Source organism: Chelonus insularis, unplaced genomic scaffold, assembly GCF_013357705.1.
Source record: "Chelonus insularis isolate UGA/USDA-ARS -01 unplaced genomic scaffold, ASM1335770v1 contig_85_pilon, whole genome shotgun sequence".
NCBI lineage: Eukaryota > Metazoa > Arthropoda > Insecta > Hymenoptera > Braconidae > Chelonus > Chelonus insularis.
The window spans coordinates 684,946-706,813 of NW_023276773.1; the positions used below are offsets into that span (position 1 = coordinate 684,946).

Genomic DNA, 21,868 nt, shown 5'->3' on the forward strand with positions numbered 1-21,868 from the left:
GAACCTCGGCGGTCGATAACATAGAGATCTTGATGATCGACTGATGTTAAAGAAGCGACTAGTGGATATATCTTTTTTCAAATTTTCTGTGCATTTCTCGTAGTTGAAACTCAATTTCACAGATACTGAATGACTATTATTAGAATAGTTTTATGTAACAATTAAAAAAAAAGAAAATGATGTTTTAAATTGTCTACATTTTTTTTTATTACATCGATTACATTAAAAATATAAATCGCATTAAGTCTAATTAATATTTATAACTAAAATTAAAATTACAACAGTCAACAACAAGTAAAATATATATATATAACAATAGAGTAGAATTTAAATGTTGTCAATTTTAACGTCATGAGTATAAAACACACATTTATCAATGACTTATAAATAGTATGTAACTGTAAAACAGTTTTAAATTTTATCCTTTAGCGAAAAATATCTAGACTATTATGCATAGGAAATGAGTAATAATTATTTTATCTCATGGAACTATATAGTACAAATAAGGTTGAATGATTTTTTTTTTTTTTACAAAATATCAAGTCGTGCAAATTGTTATTAAGACTAACAACATGCATGGATGAACGAATTAAGTATTAATTTAATACATATCTTCGAGGTGCTCTTAAACATACACGTCCGAAAAAATACCATTTTCAACTTTGGTTCTGATATTTCTCGAGGCCAGATTTGACAGCTGGGAATTATTTGTCCCTAAGCACTCTCACACTGCACTCGATACAACATAGCACACTTTCATATGACATTTTATGTTTATAAAGGTTACATGATTTTCTTACATTTTAAAATGAAACATATTCAACTCAAAGCAAGCAAGGGTTCAGCATTAATACGAAATTTCCTGGTCTTATCTTCATGATACTTCTTCATCTTCAATAATTTTCTCTTTCCTTTGCTTAATTTCTTCTCTGGGATCTCTGTGGTTGTGGTAAGATCCATAAAGCCATCATCTTCTTGCTGTTCTAACATCCTCAAGGTCTCAATGATATTCCTTGGCTCGGTAGCAGCTTCCTTGGTGCTATTTCTGTTGGCATAGACAATGGAGAGATGGGAGAAGCTGGACTTGGGTGGTGCTGTGATGTCTGCAAAATCACGGAAATTAGCAAAGAAATCAGCATTACTACGAATTGATTGTGGTTTAGGATTTTTGTAGTAATTATTAGCACGAGCCCTGCCAACACTTGCTGAATAATATGGATTGTAAATACTTGAATCATCAATGGAATAATCACTTTCACTTTCTTTATCTTCTGAATAGTAGGTGCCACCTCGGATAACCCCGAAATTACCAGAGCCAAGTAAAGAATGTTGAGTATCCTTGGTTGATGATGATGCTGCTTGGTATGGAGCACTACGATCCCGTTGGAAATAACCTCCTAGGAATCGATTAGGCCTGTACCGTTGTTGTTGGTCGTTGTACAATAATCTATGATTGGCTATCAGTTCAGCAAATGATGGGAAAAAGTTCTGACTTTCTTGCTCCAAACTCTTATCCTCTTCAACACTTGCCTCCTCTTCTTCCTCTTCCTTCTTGGCTGGTTTGCTGGAGACACTCACAGTCATCCTGGTCTCTTCCTTGGTTGGAACAACTGTGCTTTCTGTTTTAACTTCTGCATTTTTTTTCACTTGTACATTTGTTGTTTCAGCACCATCTGGCTCCATAAACATGTCGGTATCATCATCTTCTTCGTACTCTTTGTTCACACCAGTTTCTGATGCTGCTGCTTCAAGGTCCTGGAAGCAAAGGTAAGTTACATTCTTAGTTTTATGACAATTAGATGTCTACGGAATCAACCCTAGGACCTCATTGCTGGATATACCAGCCTAGTCCAATCAATATGCTTTGAAAGAGGACGAAAATTAAAAGTCTGTTGAACATTAATCGATTTATTTATTCAAAACGTGCAAACAAGGTTAATGTTATCCATCAATAGCACGGGTTCCAAGGATTAAGTAGAATAAGTGAATATAAAAATCAACTATCTAAGAAACTTACTTCATGATCAGCATCACTACCAGGTACCACAGCTCCAGTGTCTATAAATAAAAAATAAATTAGTATCAACTATGATAATAATAATTAATTATTTAATTATCAATAAATTAATTTCTTTAGGTATTGATTACATATTAGAGTCTGTTTAGTTCAATGTAGCGTAAAATATTTCATTTCTCGAGAATATAATTAAGTAAAAAGGTGTCTTTAAAAATAGATTTAGCATAAGTGAAGTACTTTTTCAACCATCAATAATTTTTCGATTATAGCCTATGGGTAAACAGTGGTATTTGCTTGAGGCTAGCGATGTTTTCTAACCAACAATCGATAATTAATTATACATTTAATCTCTTTTAACTACTAGTGTTTTCTGCTTTGACTTTTTTATCTGTATATATAAATAACTATATAATAGTAGAGAAAGTCATCAAATTATTTCCTTCGGTACACTAGTGGCAGCAAATAAGTTATTTATCTACAAGAAGACGACTTGTTACATCTTCCGGAAGTCTTTTTACATTGCTTATCGGTTTTTTTCTATTAAATAAAACATTTATTTTAACGATCAGATATCTCACATACAAATTGCAAGATTCATTACAGGTAAGTTTTCTTGTAGAAGAATTAGCAAATAATAAATTGAGTAAAATAATTTTTTAACTTCTTTTTTGATTCTTCTACAGCATTGTATTTAAAAATGTTATTGAAAAAAATAGAAAACATAATTGGTAGTTTGTATAAGTTGGAAAGAAATGATTTCCTAGTACCAAACATGGGCAAAGACCGACGAATTACTACGCATTACGATGATTATTGTTTATTATGATGTACCGCAAACGTGATTTCCTGCGGTAGTTGCAGTTATATTCTTCGAGATATCAAGAAAATCCCTTGCGGCATTCACAAGCCTCTAGAACATGGATTTTATATTTACTGAAAGCACGAGCTACACTATTCCCCTCTCATCGTAGATCAAACAAATTGGTAATGGGTTATTTATTGCTACTCTTAGAAGCATGATGATTGAAAAGAAAATATAATAAGTAATACAGGAAGTTGTATACGAACGTAAAGAACAAATTTATAGATTCAATTGGTATTCATAATTGATACAAGAAAAATAACAAATCATTTGTCTAGTGGATTGATTGTCCTAATTATATGCCTTCTAATGCAAATGAGATATAAATAATTATACTAATAAAATGTATGTATTCACATAAAATATTTTATGTCTCATTTGTCATTCAATTATATTATCGTTAAATAATGGCTTCCTTCATAATATCATGCATGTTATGGAGGAAGTAAATTTCCAATCGATAAAACATAATGAGAAGTGAAGTTTTGCTTGACTGTTAAAAAAAAATGAATGAGAAAGGAGAACAGGAATTGAAATAAATAAATTTTTAATTATTATTTATATTTATTAGGATCTTATGATGCTTTAGAGGTTGGAATTACACGTTGTGATGACGGAATTTTGACGGAAATAATCGAAGAGTTGCGAAATTTGTTTGATGTGAATTATGGCCATATTCTAATCTCATATTTTCTCTGATTATTTAAAATGGATCTAATTTATGTTTAAGTTTCTAAAATTTCTTTTTTTTAAGTAGTCGAAATATGATGTGAAGAATAAAAAATAATGAGATGCATATATTCCCATAATTAAAATGAATAATATGGAAATCATGGGTAAGTAATTTGAACTTTAATGAGAATGGGAAATTTTTGGTTAATACAATACATAAGGTGTCTTCTGGCTTGGAAACATCATTAGTTTTGGTTAAATATTTCATTCTAACAACAAATTTTTATGAACAATAATGGCCTTACTCTTGTTTTTCATTTAACGTCTTCAGACAATTGAATAAAATAACAATAGGACTAAATATTACGGCTACGCATGCGCACAAGCATGATAATGGAAGAATTGATTAATGCGCATGCGCAGCCGTAATTGTTAACCCTGTTTCTAATCTTATTCTTATTTTACCCAATATTGTACTATGATTTAAATAATTACCTTAACGCTTTCAATATTGAATTGAAATATATTCTTTAATCAATCAATTTCTCTTTAAAAAAAAATTAAGTACCAATTTTTCATGCAATTTTATTAGCAAATCATCTAATTTATTCTAAAGGAAAAAAAAAATTGGATAATCATTTTCCGTTCAATTTTCTAGGGATTAACTTTAATTCCTACAACTCGCATGCTCCAAAAAAAAGGTTGCGTGTTTCTAGGCTAATGGAAAATTTAGCAATGATAATCGAATGTTGCTGATGGATTACACAATGTTCAAGGAACTTCCGGGATGATCAGTGGGTCTGAAGCACTCGCTCGTTCGTCTTTATTTCATTAGCGGTTATATAGATATATATCTAATGCAACTAAAAGTAAACTTTCTCTCTACGTGTACCTGATCGTCTCTAATGTGAAACCACGGGTTCAATGGAATCGTGTGATGATTTTATTTATAACATTTTCCCAGCGTTTTCAATGCTCTCTGTTTCATGTACACCATCCTTGATACCATTTTATACTTAAGTACATAACATCCTTGGAATCATTTTTTAACCTGGATGCAGTTCGTTACTTGTTGATTGGTATATTGTATAAGTAAACTACACCTGAATGTGATCTAGTATCCATCAATTATAGATGCAAGGTCGCTACTATTATTAATATTGTGCACATATTCATCATAAAAAGATTCCTTCAATGTTCTAGATCATTACTCAAAGCCTTCATCTTTTTTTTTATTATTCCTTTTTTTCTTTTAACAACTTGGATTTCAATTAATTTTTTTCTGCATATTTTCATTTATTTTATTTCATGTAATTAGCACATCGTGAAAATTAATGCACTTTCACATGATGTTGGAGATCACAAAAGCTTTTTCCTTGTGCATTATATAGAAAGTAAATGAGTAATTGCGCAAAATAATCGCGTATGTAATTTTTGCTATTGCTTTTTGTCTGTATGCTACAATTAGGTGACAACGAGTGTACTTAAATTTTTATGACTCTTTCTTTACCTCTAATTTTTTTTTTCTTTCTTGTCCTGTTCAGTACAATTTTTATGCTAATATTTAACGTCGAAAAAAAAGTACGGTGAAAGTGACACAGTGTGGAGGCAGGAAAAAGCCGGTTGGAAATATTTAACCGGAGAATCGTGGATCCTCTTTGCAAAGTGATTGCGCAATTTTTTGAGATGTAGAGAAAGACTTTCCTCTCGGTGGTTGTGAAGAGGAATAATTAATTCTTACAGTAGACGGTTTTATTGATTACTTTTATTCGTTAAAGTGACAATAAAATATTATATTTGCTATAAAATTGAATGGAAATTTTTTCATAGAGAGTTGGAATATTTGCTTTGAAGAAGTCTTAATAAATAATAAGTTTTATTTAAACTCCACTTTTCTAAATAAACTTTCACAGAGAGAACTTTTTTACTAAATGTAAGTGCAAAAAATGACATGTACATGTTTCAAAGTTTAAAGTAAAATTATTTCTATCTAACAGTAAATTTTGAGTTCTTATGAGTAATAAAAAAATTACTTACAACTTAAAATGCATTGTTAGATAAAAAAATTTTTACTTATGTTATTAAAAAAATAAACTCATCATTTTTTACTTACAGTTCGTGCAAAAATTCTCATTCATTATGACGCCAAAGAATGCTTAATCAATAAGAAATGTCTTAATTATCATTTTTAATCAATTAAACAATTAACATTCTTATTAATTAAATCATTTTTTATCTTGTAAATATTTTTTCTCGGTAATATAATGGTAAGTATCCCTACTATAATTTATAATCAATTGTAAACATCATTTTTAAATAATTTTTTTATCAAAGAATAAATGAAAATATATTTAAATTTAATTCAAAAAAATCTTTTACAAAACAAAAAAAAAGTAATAAAACTTTCCAATTAAATAATTTGCAACTAAACTTCATCTTTCTCTTAGCATGCAAATAAAAAAGGTGCGATTAAAAAAATTCCCCATACGATTTCATAAAACTTTTTAATTACTAAAATTAATTCCTTTGGTAAGCAGTATAAAAAAATAATTATACCAACAAAATAAAATATATTCAAAGTGAACGAAGCCTATAATGTAACAAATATCAACAAATTAATCATAAAAGATGAATTTTTTTCCTCTCGACATACTTGAATAATTATATATTAATCATTAAACCAGATAAAGATCTCAAAGTTCATTAGCACATGTTAGAATTTGAAATGAACGTGTGTAAAGTGATCGATTAAATTGAAAGATAACTTAAGATTGTGGGGTAATGTCCAAGTGATAAATAGCCCGTATATCCGGTTTTTACTCAGTGTCTTGCTGAATTTTCATTGGATAATAAAGCCAGTTTAATGACTAGTGACAACATGAAATCACGTTGTTTATCGTGAATCAATTAAAAGAAAGTTTTAAATTCGATTATCCTTAAGGTTGACTATGATAAAAATCATTTCATGGTCAAGGTTGTTAAATAATCAAAAGCATACAATAAAATGACAGTCATTAAATAGTAATGTGATGATTTATAAATCGAAAATTGCAGTCTTAATGTGTTAATTAAATTTATTAGGTAATATACTAGCTCCTACTATTAAACGTATGTTTATTTTTGATGTTTCTCATTCAACTGTTGGATGAGTAATCGGCATCAATATAAATAAGTGAAAGATATTCCAGTCTGACTGGATTCGGAGAAAGTGGTTTGTATACATCCATGTATACGTATCGTATAATAATGTAGATTCTTCAGTAGATGAGTCGACAATATAAAGTCACCGAGTCATTTGGAGATCAGAGATTGCGATATGCTTTTTTTTCCATGTCTTTATATTTATTTTGTTGCAGACGATTTTTCGTAAGACGTATAAAATCTAACTTGACTTGTTTTATTGTTATAGCGTTGGTACATCAACTTGAAAAAATTTTTTTTTTTAGCAATAAAAAATTACTTTAATGCTTCAACAATCAGAGATTCATTTCCAATGATACCTCGGATCATGACAATTTTTATTGACAGCATATTTTATTTCGTTGGTATTCAATGATTAATCATCATCACCATCATTATTTAATTGAAATTAAATGAAATAATGGGCTTGAAATGGCAAGGGAAAATTTTCAGTGCACCAAGAAGCAAAGGAGAGGACATAAGCAGATGATAAAGTGTAATAAATAGATCGTAGTTAAGCTTAAGTGGGTTCAACATGTGTTGATATATCCTGGATCTTCACATCACGTTCTTATGTTATTTGCAATGTACATATTTCGTAACTATATATAGTGTAGCGAAGAAAGAGAATGTTGAGTAGAGATATACATACATGTAGATATCCCGGACGTTAAAAGAATGATGGTCTTTGAAATGAGCCGGATCGAGTCGACGCTCCCCTACAACAAGAGTACCTTCATATTTCGTTTGGCATCCATCGATGCACGAATATCGTGAGCTCATAAAAGCAACAACACTTATTTTCTCGGGCAGAACAACTTGCTTGGCATGACGGAGGAGTAATCTACTTGAGCAGGTCGCAAATCACTGTCTTTTGCCCCCCATGGTAGTGAATGCAGTAGTTTGGTGCCTGTCGTTTTAGCGAATGTAAGACTCTATCAGCTATAATACCTTCACCTACTATAAGACCTCATTACGAAAATTCGTGTAATTATTAAATCTCATAGATAGTCCGCCCGCTTACTGCATATCTTGACTCGAGGATACTTATGCGGTGGCTTGGATTTCAATATTTTCGTTCGCTACAACTCGCTCGTAAATTAAGTTAGCGAAATAGTGTAGTGGTTAATGGAGCTGTTGGAGGCTGATGTGGTTTGCGGGATTTGAGATAAAAATATACGTACAAAAAAAATTACTACAGCATTCTTTGGAATTTTATGTTATTATTATTGTAAGTGAGAAAATAAGTCGGTTTTGTAATTAGAATTATACGTAGAAGTGTGGAAAAAAATGGATCCTGAGTCGAAAAATTTTGTCTTATATAGAAAGCCTCCTTTTATCCTTTGTGTAGGCTTTAAACAGACTTAATATTTTCATTGAAGAATTGAAAAAAAAGGAATCATTTCAATATGAACCCAAGTTTAAGGTAATGTGTGGAGAGTACTTGATTTTACAGTGTGTCGAAAATACCACACTCCAGTGTATGTAAAAAATTGTTATCGCGAGTGGACCACACCTTGAAGGATGTGAACAGAATAACACACATTGAGGTATGCAAAAAAAAATTCCACACTCCAAAAAATGCTAATTTAAGTGCCTACTATAGATGATGGAGAAAAATAACATACAACAGTGTGTGTAAAAATAGAGTACCACACTCCGGGGTATGTAAAAAATTTATGTGCACTAGAATATGTTTGAACTGAAGCGCACTTTAAATTATATGAATTGAAAAGTACTCACAAAAGTGTGTGAAAAATCCACACCCCAGGGTATGTAAAAATCAATACACACTAGAATTTTTTTTCTACGTCTTTTGAGATATTATATTGTTTTCATTATTTCCGCCATTTTGGTGGAGTTAAAGTGTCGAAAAGAATGTTTTCCTAAACTCTGATACCTCCAATCACTGTTGATCATAATTTCAATTCAATCCTAATATTTTTCAACTTAGAATTCGCCATAATTTTTTGAAAAGCCTTAATGAATTAATTAAATAAGTGTGTATAAAAATCGACTGAAATCCTAAATCTTTTCTCCAGCATAACAATACATTCCTTTCAAATATTACCAAATCAATAAATTAATTTTATAAAATTTTTTTCAACGTTAAATAAATTTTTAAAAATTAATTTTATTATTAATTAAATAAAATAAAACAAAATAGTCGAAATGATTTCTAAATAAAATAAATTAGTCAGCTACTGATTGATAAGCAGTTCAACGTAATAAATATGAACTCGTTGAATGAAAATTTATAAGCTTCTCCAGTCATAAAAATGACTTGAATCCAGACAAGCTAATTCCACGTAACCCTGTCAAGTTATCGCAATCGGGTAAAAACAGTTAACTTTCTAAGGCTAAAAACACCCTCTCCCAGTGCGTTATATGGCAAATAGTGGCATCACCTTCTAGACAGGCCTCCCGCAGCTGAAGACATTCTTCCAGCTGTCCAGTCTATCCATATTCGTGTAGCTGTCCATCCACCTATTCCCATGTGCACACCGATCATCGACACGTAATCGTCTTGCTCGCGATACATCGCCATAGTTGTATATGATCCTGACATAAAGTGACACGGGACACGGGTGAAATGTTACTTCATCGTTGCGGAGTAGTAATACAAAAAAGGCTAGAGTTATGAGGAACTCAGTAGCTTTGACGTTTGAAAAATCCCGACATCATTTACATTTCTAACGCTCTCACTTAAATTTGTTCATTTACCTTACTATATTCCTGTCACTAATTCACACGTGACATCATGTAGAACTATGTCGACAATTATCCATGCTATTTAGCGGCAAACAGAATAAATAAATAAATTACGACTTTCGACAACTTTTATTTCTATGAATGTAATATTGCCCAAGTCATCTTGATGCACAATTGTCATGGTAATAATACTTAATTACAATTCTTTTCAAACAACACACAATATGTTTTGTCCTTTTTAACCTCAACATATCGTAAGTTTCATCTTTTATTATTTTATTACTAAATGAATCCAACTATTCCGGTAATAAAGTGAAGATAATACTGAGCTTGGTATGTGTTGGAGACGTGAGTGTGTTATGTGTTTGAATTGCGGAAACGATAGGAATGTAGTATTACTGTGGAGGAGGGGAGGATAGAAGTCATATTTCTATAGACCCATCATCGATATCATACCATTTTTTTTCTTCTTCGTGAAATTTTCATAATCACTTCCTTTTTCTTTCGTTATGTCACGAATATCAAGCCATTGGTGCACTAGTCATTCAGACAAATAATTCTATTAAATTTATTATCTGATATTGAATAATCAATTAAGTCAGTAATACCGGTGTTGATAGAAACTTGATTATAGAGTTAAAATCGTATTAAAATAGATTAGAATTTTTTTTCAACACTACTTGAAAATTACTGCATGTTTTAACTCGTTAAAACTCACGCTGAATCTACAGCAGAGTTTATCAAACTGTCGGTAATTTTTTTCTTATTAAAATGGCGCCTATTTGTTTGAATAATTGGGTTTGAACAAATGGAATTGACAAACAAAATAATATGAGTGGATATTCTTTTTTTGATATGCTATGGATACAGTACTTGGTGCGATGATATTTGTCATTGATTTTGCAGAAGATTACCGTAAAATTACGGTTAATTGACGGTGGAATTTTGCTGACAAGAATAATGGAAAATTACTAGATTTTTTTTAGTAAAAGTAACTAGAAAATTTAATAAAGATACTGCGCTGATTGAAAAAATAACCAAAAAAAAGGCGTGAAAACATATTTCGGTAATTATTACCAACTAGATCAATACTTTTTATCACTAAATCTTCTAAAAGTCTTTCTAGAAATTTTTACTAACCAAAAAAAAGCTTATTCCTAAGTTTTTTAGCTATTTTTACTCAAAAAAATCCCTATGAATTTTTAGTTTAGTTTTTTAGTAAATTTTCCGGTAAATTGATCAGTAAAAATTACTACAAAATTTTCTCCTTCTTTATAAAATCTAACAGTCCCCTTTTTTTTCAAAATTAATTATACTATGATTCCAAATAATTTGTTTGATGGCATTTAATTTAAATAAATTAAATAAAAATTAAAAAAAAAGTCCATAAAGATTTCTCGTTTACTAATAAACCAATTATCCCAAAAAAACCGTTAAATTTAACCTCAAATCCATTCTATCTATCGCCGATAAGCTGTCATAAATAATGGCGGGAAAAAATTCAAATTCAAAAAAAAACCATTAATTTCCTTTAGATATTCAAATGTGATAAAATGGTGAACATTTTGTCGTTCTTAGTAATTTAAAAAAAGACATATTTCATCGTTATAAAACATAATTAACTTCAAGTGCATAAAATTTAACCACAAATCACCAATAAATGTCTTTCCCTTTTCTTATCTCTCGCCTATCTACCCATCAGTTACGTGTGGCTTTCCATTATTCCACAGCTACTTTGAATGCATAATAAGAATAATGATCTATGCAAAATACGATTAGTGTCATGATGATGTCACATAGCAGTGTAGCAATGGACTGTTTAATCGCCATTGAATCATCTGTATCTTATTCAATAAGCCACCAAGTATAACGTTATCACGATTAATGATTTAATCGGTATTATTTATTAAAGTCACTCTAAAAGAAATCTAAATTATTTTTAACACTTTTCGTTAGTAACTTCATTTAAAATGTAATTTAAATTATGCAAAAATATGTATTTGAAGTGAACTTTTTTTTAGAAGAGCAAATCCAGTGTAAAATTATGTTAAATTTCACAACGTATTCGCGTAATAATTGACGAAAGTGTTAGCACCAAGAATTGCAATAAATTTATTACGTGCAATTTCCTTGGTTGTAATTAAGTCATTTAAATTATTGCACACTCAAATAATCATAAAATGTAATGTGTTTTTGATATTACTAATTTATTAAAAAAAAAAAATCAAATAAATGCAATGACTGTATTGTTAAAAGGAGTTATATGATCAAAAGAATGTCGTGGCTTTTATGACATGATCCTGTAGGCCTTTAGCTGACATGTTACGGATGAAGAGATTCGAGAGATCAACGTTCAATCAAGTGAATCATGATCAACAAAGAAAGCTGCACGAATAAGTGGTTTATTCTCACACTGCAGAAGTAGTGAGACGCGAGATTCTATTCTCTATTGTGATGCTTCGTCTTAGTTGAGTAATCTGGAGAAAGTAAAGTTTATCGCATAATAATTTAACGCTATGAAGAGTTTGTACTTAACCAACTGAGTTAGATTCATGTTAAATTTTAAGTTAAGTCCGTTGTGAGCATACTTTCTTTTATTTTTAACAAAAAAACAATTGTTTCATTATCATTTCCTCACAATCACGACGTATAACTGTTAATATATCTCTCTTGATGCCTAATAAATATTTCAAAATAATCGGTGAAGTTGGATAATAATTTTTCCATTGAATATTTTTCTTTTTGTTCTCTAACAATTGATTTTTTTTTCTCTTTGATAAACATTATTATGACTATCTGTTATTTTGATCATTGCTTTATGCTGGTAATTGACTACTTGGAGTCAAACATCATTGAAAGTTGAGTTTCAGCCGGGCTGCGCTCGCCTGTTCCACACTAGTGCACATATTTAGGGAGAGCATAAGTATCTCCACCAGTAAAAAAATGGATTTGTTTTATAACTAACATTTTTAACTGTCATAAATATTTAGTCATCACACTAAAACTATTTATCCAGTAATTAAACTTAAACTAAAATGGAATGAATTTTTTTTAATATTAAATATTTATAACATAAATGAATCTATGTTATATTTTTCTCGGTAGTATAATGGTAAGTATCCTAATTTAGATAAATAATTAATTATAAAGTTAAACCAAAAAACAATGTTTATTTATTTTGCTGACCATTTTCTCTTTTGATTAATTGATTAATTAAAAATGCTAAATACCCGTTAAAATTTGTGGAGAAAAAAACGTAATATTAAAATGATTAATTAATAAGAGAGTGTTAACTAAAAATGAGGAAAAAAGTCTATAAACGTAACTAAAGTGAAATTAAAATGTTTTTTGAGAGTTGATGGATATAAACCAGACTATCACCGTGAAGCGATATCGAAACAATTATTCCTTACGTCGCAACTCGTTTAGAATTGCGAAATGTTAGCTCACGATCCGCGAGGAAATCTCACGCGGTTGGTAGAACACCGTCTCTGATACTTCTTGTAATTTGTCGGCAGATAGGTACTCGTCTCTCCCTTTCTCGTCTACTTCTCTATATCGTGACAGTAGTGTGTCGAGAGCCTTTCGAATTAAATTACGAATCTCCCGATTATAAGTGCAAATCTAACAGACAAGACCACAAGTATACTAACGTATTCAATTAAATATTTACATCGTATTATTTTCTTTATTAAAAAAAAACTACTCCTAGTCATTTTTCAATTCTCTGTATTATACTCTTAGACACATTAATTTATATTAATCCATTGAATGTTTAGGAAATATGTAATCTTGCTCACAAACCAACTATATCTATCAAAAGCAACATAAATTACCATGGCATCGATGATTCCTCATTATCCAAGTTAATTACAGCTTTCTGCATAGCAATTTAATGAGTAATCTGACTTCGTTTATGGCTTTGAACCGTGGATAATAAAGTTACTATGAAGCCATTGACAGGTGTAACGAGATATTATTTAATCGGTCAAGTTATTTTTAGAATATCCTTCACTGGATTAAAAAAAAATACATTACTGTACTCACCAAATATTATATTGCATTATGCAAAGCTTTCTCACCTTTAGATTAATTTTGAAATCTTTCGTTAAAATAATATTTATCATCAGAATAATTTTTCAATAGGTTTATATAAAATATTCAACTTTTTTTTTTTCAATCTATTTATAGGAGTAGTAATAAATTAAATCTGTACTACATAATACAATTTCCTACTGTATTCGAAACTGTTACTCATTCACATCGTGCCATAAAAGCGACCATTGTCTAGTCAGTATCCTTGAAACCGGAGATTCACTTTTGAGTGATTTAAAGAGATACCGTTAAATAAATAATTATCTAAACAACAAGTGACAAGTGAATAAAAAGGAAACCATACTTTTACTTAATTAAAGTTGAAATCATTTTTCATTATATTTAAACTACTTTTATTTTCTACAGCCGCTTTATTTATGGAATCATTCGTAAATGACAATTTAATTCATTGAATTGTCCATGAGAAAGCATTGAATAAGATGAATTGTAGAATGGGACTGTTTTTTAAGTTGTAAAATATTATATCAGGTGTGGAGATTTATAATTACAGTGTGAAGAAAAGATCACGGGATTGTCTTGGGTTATTAGTGTGAGTGTTTGTGGCTATACAATTTGAGTTAATACATAATTAGAAGTCGTGATCACGTGCAGAATCAGGTGTGAGCACAAAATGCAATACATGGTATATTATAAGTGTGTACGACTGTTATACTGGTAGAGAGATAGATTGGAACAGTAGGCCTTGACGTTTAGTCGAGCCCCTAAGAATAATGCAATCACCGTAGCATCAATAGAATAACCAACATGGGCGCAATGCCTATCAACACTCTGCTTTGATCGATGAAAAGCTGACTATTAATCAGATGAATTTAAATATCTGCCTTATATGTTATGGAATGTGACATTAGAAAAAATACATTGAATGATCTGATTTTTTTTTCAATTATTTTGCAATAATTGCCTTCAATTAAATTTATTTCAATATTCGGTGACTCAGATCCGTTAATTTTAGTATGCAAAGAAATTAACATACCTCAAAATGTGTAGAAAAAAACATCACTGGAAGCAATGAAAACTTAACATAATTTATTATCTTATGGGGGTCACGTGATTTCTCCTCCCTTGCCTCACCTCCCGTACCTTTTTTATCATTCTGATTCAAAAGAATAATTTTTTTGAATCCGTCCATCAAAATGTGTCTCTTTTATCTTAAACCTAAACCGACCAATAATGTTTGTTTTCTTTAAAAAAAACCCCATAGAAAATCTCTTCTCCATCTTAAAATATCTAATTTTACTTTACAGGATAGTTTCTAGAGGGTGAAAAATTTTTTGGAATAATTTTTGTCAAGAGCCCTAATTCCCAATGATTACGAACTGTTTTACCATATGAGGAAGGTATTACAGTTTTAGTAATAATCACATGATCACAATTCAAGTTAACGTATAAGGATCAACTTTAATTGCCAACATCTTGTGAAATAGTTACCTAAAAAATGTAAAAAGAATCAAAGCAAATATTAATTACAATTATAAATATCGTCTGAAAATTTCATAAGAATCTAATTTACCTTGTTGTAGTGACCTAACCTCCTTAAGACATATGTAGGTTAAAAATGATTTATAGAACAAATTAGGATTTCCCATAAGAAAGAAATATGATTTATTACATAAACTGATTGTGTAAAAATAGATTAAGATATTGTATCGTGTCTTACATTTTACTTTATTGGATTATTTGTGAATTTTCTGTAATTCTAATTTGTCTTTAGTTCCATTATTACATTCAGCTCGTAACTCTCGTGTGAACATATACTATTCCGGAATAATGTACATTTACCTTATGAGAAAAATTTACATAGATTACACTGCCAATTGAAACGCGCTAAAAGAAACACACATATACATAGCAATATAACATTGAACTCTCTCGAAGTGTGTTATTTTCACGCACTTTAATTTGCAGTGTTCGTAAAAAAGTAGCACACCCTAAAGTGTGTAAATTATCATATTTCGTGATGTGTATAAATACATCCTTGTTGAAGTATGTTGAAAAAAACCCACACTTTGAAGTGTATGGATCAAAAATTACACACTAAAGTGTGTGTAAAAAAATTGACCCTTAGAATATGCTAAAAACTTACACACATTGGCATATCGAAGTTTAAAATAGGCCCTAATAGATGTGAGGAAATTTACATACACTGAAGTGTGTAAAAAAAGGAACCACAGCCCAAAGTATGTAAAAATGGTTAAAAATGTTATTTCTTTGAGATTAATGTTTGAAAAAGGAATTCATTGGTAAGAAAAATGGTACTTAATTGATGATAACTGTTCAATAAACATTTTATTATTATCGTTAATCTGGATTAAAAGATTGACTTCTAACGACTACATTTTTTTCTCCAATGCACAAAGTAAACGATATATTACAGTAATTGACTTTTAATTGATCGACAATTAAAGAAGATAAGGGTGATTTTTTTCCATGATTTATATTAATAATTAGTATGATTACAACTATAAGAATTTTTTTGCAAAACGACAACAAAACTCGCATGGATACATTCTTTTGTACCAATTACTGTAGTGATACGATCAATGTGCTCCAGGCCTTTATCTTTCTTTTTACTTCCTTCAATTTTTATTCCTAATTGTATCACAACTTTCACGATGAAATTGTGAAAATTATACAAACGTCTATACTTTTTTTTATTAAAATTATTTGTTTTTTGTTTTATCAACAATTAAAATTGTTTTATGCTTTAACGGTATGCCGACTTATGCATAAATTATATTATTTTCCAATTTAATTCATAATAAATTTATTTTTTTATCCGACAACCTGTTCCTTATTATTATTCATTTTTTTTCGAATATTAACAACCATCGAATCAGATAATGGAAATAAATGATGTAATTGACGATATTCTTATGCCAAATATGTAATTACACTTATAAAGCGTCCCACCCAGTTGGAGAATGTTGGAGCAATCGGCAAGACTTTGCATGGTTATTCGATTGATTTATACGAGACATGCTATATACATACGGAACTCACTTTTACCTAATAGACATTAATACAGTTTAGAGTTCCGAGAGTTTAACTTTTTAATTGTGAAAAATAAATGCTTTAGTTTCTAGTCAAATGGAAAATTAATTTTTATCGTAATTGCTTTTCTATTGGAGAGTTGAATTAATTTTTTTCTTTTCATTCATTCACAGTAATTTTCTTTAAACATCAAAATTTTTATAATAAAAAATATTTTCAAGAGTCTCAATACATTATTCTATAGCCCCTGATAATAAATTCAAATGGAAATATAAAAGATCAATTAAAATAATAATGGTAATGATAGAAATAATTAAAATCTTATTGTTTATTTTCAAGATGAATAAATTTTGATGGAAGATTAAGAAAAAGTCTGACAGCCTTCACACAATTGGGTTGAAGAAGAACGGGTATCGGAATATGGCGAAAACTTACGAGTACGCATGCGCACAGATGCGACAATAAAAGAAATGTGAGTTATGCACATGCGTGGTCACAAAATGTAGATAAAATAGAGGCTATATATAGGTTGAATAAAGGCTGAATGGAGGTGATGCGCAAGTTAAAAAAAACAGCGTAGAAAGAGATTAAATATTGAAAAATTATTTATAAAAAAAAATCCTTATTTTAACATCCGTAAATTTTTTTTAGACAATTTTTTATTCACTGTCTCCCTGTCAATCATTAACCGAAAAAAATTGTCTGAATTTTTACATTCTTTTACAATAATTTTTTTCGGTATTTATGTTCCTGTCATTGACACTGTTGCACTGGCGTTCCGTATATAAACACGTGACTTTCATCAACAGTGAGTAGTTTGTACAGGCTCAATATTCTACTCCAATAGAGCGAAAAAAGGAAACAGACTCCGAAGGTAAAGCTATATCTCATTAATAAGAGGTTATCGCGTTAATCAATTCATTTACACTTGGAGCGGACTTAAGCTATGTAAGATGAAGGTCAGATGATTTTGTGCACTCGTTCCGCATCACTGCAAACATAACGGAAAATAATATTCACTCATAAATAATTCAATTCCATTCATAAGCATTTGAGGAGATATGTAAGAATTGAATAATACTAGAAATTTCAATAAAACTTGACAAATAAATTTTTGTATTAACAAATTTTATTATTTAAAGTTAGCTGTAAAAATAATTAATCATATACAGCACCGGACATAAATACTGTATGATTTTATATAGGAAGGTATAGGGAAATTGCATGTATAACCTCCAAAAAATTAAGCAGCATTTATGCTCGGTATTGTACATTAATTTATTCAATTCTCGCAATTATTTGAATTTTAATAATAAGCACGATTGACTGTATATACAATGAAAAAAAACAAAAAACATTTAGTCTTAATATTGACTACTCTATATTTCTAACCTCTTTAAATTCAAAAAAAAAATTCTTCCTCTTAGACAAATTAATAACAGGTAAGTTTAAAAGTAAAATATATTGTTACACTAAATTTAAGATGAATAATTTATTTACATAGTTGTTGATAAATTAGCAAGTAAATTGGATGCAAAAAGTGTGTAAAAATGTCATTCACACGAAAGGAAAAAGGAAGATGAGACGAGCAAGAACTAATTGATGATGCTTGTTGGCAAGACTGCAAATAAGTCGCGTGAATCGAACCAGCTACGTTCAGAGACTTACAACTGGTTATTTCATGCACGTGACTCACACTGAGACTTTTCCTCGACATCAATTTAACTATCTTTCATGGTAGTTAAGAGATCAGCATACACTGCCGTGGCAAGGACCGACTTGGCACGTGTATACGGTCTAGTAAGATCACGTGTAGCACGTGAGTTCGTTGATACTTTTATACACGTGAATTATTGTTATTTCGCGATCTATTTCAACATTGTGCCGTGATATTTATGTGGGTATTCAGTCCACACAGATATCAATATTTCTGTGAGGCTGCTGAGCATGAATAGAAGTTGGCCTTTTTTTTCGTCGGTTTTGATTGATGGTGATGGCTAGTTTTGACGAATGTGTCTGAATGAGCTTGTTGTAAGGGTTTAGAAGTACGAAGATAAATATTATTATAATTATCTGTGGGTTTAGTTTATGTGACTTTTATGGGGTTTACATTTTTTACTGACAAACAAACTTTCGAAAAATTTTTTAGCTATTCATTTTATGGATTTTCACTTGGACAAAAAACTTGTTGATCTGTTTCTAACATTTCTAAGAGTCTTTTATTGACTTACGAGAGACAGAATGCAATCAAAGTTGATGATTAATATTCAGTTGTAATAAAGTGAGATATATAAAAGTAGATCTATGGTTGTAATCAACACCTCACACTCCTTGAGTAGTCATGATGATGTGACCCTTATTATCTTCTAATTAGGAACCATCAATAATCTTCAGGTATGCCTGATTTAAATTTCTAATCAGTCCCAAGTGTTGATAATATTTAGAATTATGTAAAGGAAGGAGGGGTAAAATGGAACACCAAGAAAAAATGTAAATCAATATATTAATTATTATATAAACAAATGTTAATTATTTTTAATAAATTAATCAATTGTAAAATTGATAAACAAAAAGTGCAATAAGTGTTTGTCCCTCCCTTCCCCTAAGAGGGCCAAATAAATGAGGAGTGTCTGTTTTCCAAAAGATTTCCTATTTCCTTGATGAACAAATTTTACAGGAAACAATAGAAAGTATTTGAATGGTTTATTAAAATATAATAATAATTATTGTTAATGTATTTAATGCAGATTAGGCTAATTGATATGCATGTATATTTTATTAAATTAAAAAAAATCAAAAATCCATTTCCATCTACTAGGAAATAGGACCTTTCGAACCGACACTCCTCAAATGAGGTTAGGAAAAATTGGATTTGATATGACTTTAGTTTAAAAATGGATCTAGGTGGATTTTAAAGTGTCCAACTTCCTGTTGAAGCATTCCCACTGACTGGATGACTGTAATCATCATAGTCTAGTGGCTGTGTAATTTTTAAATGCATCAATTATGATATAAAGGTTTCATTTTTTGTTTTTTGGTATAAAGGTCAAAAAACGCCATTTGCCGAACTTTGACAATTGACAAAAAATAGTAATTATTGTTTCCGAGTAATAAAAATTTGCACCAATACTCTCCTCATTACCCTCTACAAGTAAATAATTAATTTAATTCAATAGTTAATAATTTATTTAATAAATTCTCTATTTGATCCTGCTATTTATTTTTTTCAGTGTAAGATAGGGCTTAAAATTATGGCTACTAGACTATAGCGATATAAAATTGTTATAAACAATATACAATTCTCTAGAGATATTTACAGGTAATTTTTAACAATATTTTATTTAAATAAAAAATTAATTTAAATCTTAATAATAATAATTTTTTTTTGTGCATTCAAATTCAACTTTTTTTTATAAAAGTTGAGTACCAAAAGCTTCTTAAGAAATTCTAAATAATTTTTCATGCAATTAAACACAAATAAAAAAAATGTTTAAATTAATTTATTATAGTTAAAATATTTTTAATAATCAATTACATGCACTAATAACTGAATGAAAAATTTCTCCGAGGATTTCCAATAATTAAATTAATTTTAAAACAATTTAATTGATCAGAAGAGTAATAAATTCAATTATTTAAAGTCATTCCGTAAGAAATAAAATTTTTTATCACCAAAATTATAAAATAAACTCCGAGTTTTCACCAAAAAAAAACTCCCACGGTTTAATATCTATCCTTTTTTTTGCCCCTTTTTTTAATCAGAAAATTAGAAAATTTAGAAAAACACTTGGAGAAATTTTTCGTCACCTCTTAAAAGAACAAAAAAAAAAAATGTAACAACTTACCTGGTGATACGATCAGATGCTGCGGATATCCCATGACAGCATGGAGAGTAGCTAAAAAAGCCACCGTCAATATCAGATGAACTTTCATAGTTTCACTTTTGGTACAATCTTCGATTTGTCCTAGCAACCGTGTCACGCTTTTCGCGCCCGTCCGAGAGAAAATATCAAAATAGCACTCAAGTAGATAAATCTATGCATAGACAGACACCTTTCGTTTTCAAGGATTCAACGAGAAATGATAATTCTTCTGAATGGAATGAAAATGAAATGAAATTTTTTAAAAATAAGTCACGTCGTTAAATAATGTAATCACTAGTAAGATAAAAAAGAGTTCCTGTTAATTTATTTTATGAGAGCTCCTCTCTTTGACGTACTGTGGAGTTATCTGGAGGGCCGCCAGACGCTTTCACCGGTTTTATACTCGACTATGGCAGCACCTCTTCTCTTGTGTATCAGGGAAGGGATAAATCCTTATGTCTGTTATGCATCAAGTATTCAAGTATGTGAATATTATATTCATATACCGTAAATGATTGTACAGGTCTTCTTGAAAATCTAATCCACAACCCACTTGCGTGTGAATAAGTGTCTAAGGACATCTTGTATGACCAGTCTAGTCAATAGTCTATTGGATGAAACAAAAAAAATATCTGAAGGCTTTTAATAATGTAGTTAACATTACTTTGTACAACATCATGAATAATATAACGATTAAATAAATCGTCAAGTTATGATGCGTGGTATTATTTCTTATTTTACTAATTGGGATCTTTTTAGAAAATTCATTGGAGTTAGAGTAGATAATGGGAGTAAAAGAGGCTTTCGGTGGAAAAACTTTGATGTAATATGTGTTACTAAATGTTTATTTTTAGTGAAAGTTGATATTGTAATTATCTAAATTGATCACATTTGTTTATTTACGAAAATTTTGAGATGTTTTTTTTTTTTATAATAATCTGTCAGTCATTATTATTATTTTAACCTTATGATATTCTTTGAAATGTATTCAATGTGTTTGTATTTTATTTATTATTTTTTGTTCATTGTTTATTGAAGACGATGCTCTCTAAAAGTTAGCCGAATTTATTTTATTGTAAAAAATAATAGTATTGAGATAATAAATGAGAAAAGATTAATTTATCAGTTATTATTAAGGTTTAGGATAATTTTATTTGAACCTTCTTCAAACAAATCCGAGACACGACTGACTTAGAAATTGAAGGCCCAAAAAAAAGAAGTGCATAATAAATGTGCCATGGGTCTTATCTAACCTCAAATATTTCGATTTCATCTGGTAAACTTTTTTATCACTAAAAATTGTTTTATGAACGAATAAATTTATGGGAATAGAGTCTCTTCATAAAAATAATTAAGAAAAAGAATTTTAAATCAATTTTTATATAAATAAAATAAATTTTTTTAAATTTGTTTGAATAAAAAAAAAAAGTAATTGTATCTTATCGTAGTCCTCGC

The 21,868-nt window shown here is 29.7% G+C and overlaps 1 protein-coding gene across 1 annotated transcript; it reads right to left on the reverse strand.

Annotated features, from left to right (window-relative positions):
• Positions 1-326: 326 nt before the first annotated feature.
• Positions 327-20,774, reverse strand: LOC118071513 (uncharacterized). Its single transcript, XM_035090705.1, has 3 exons — positions 20,396-20,774; positions 2,018-2,058; positions 327-1,755 (listed from the first exon to the last, which is right to left on the reverse strand). Exons 1-3 carry the CDS (start codon positions 20,481-20,483, stop codon positions 820-822), a joined length of 1,065 nt encoding a protein of 354 aa, XP_034946596.1. The 5' UTR covers positions 20,484-20,774; the 3' UTR covers positions 327-819.
• Between the last annotated feature and the right edge of the window lie 1,094 nt (positions 20,775-21,868).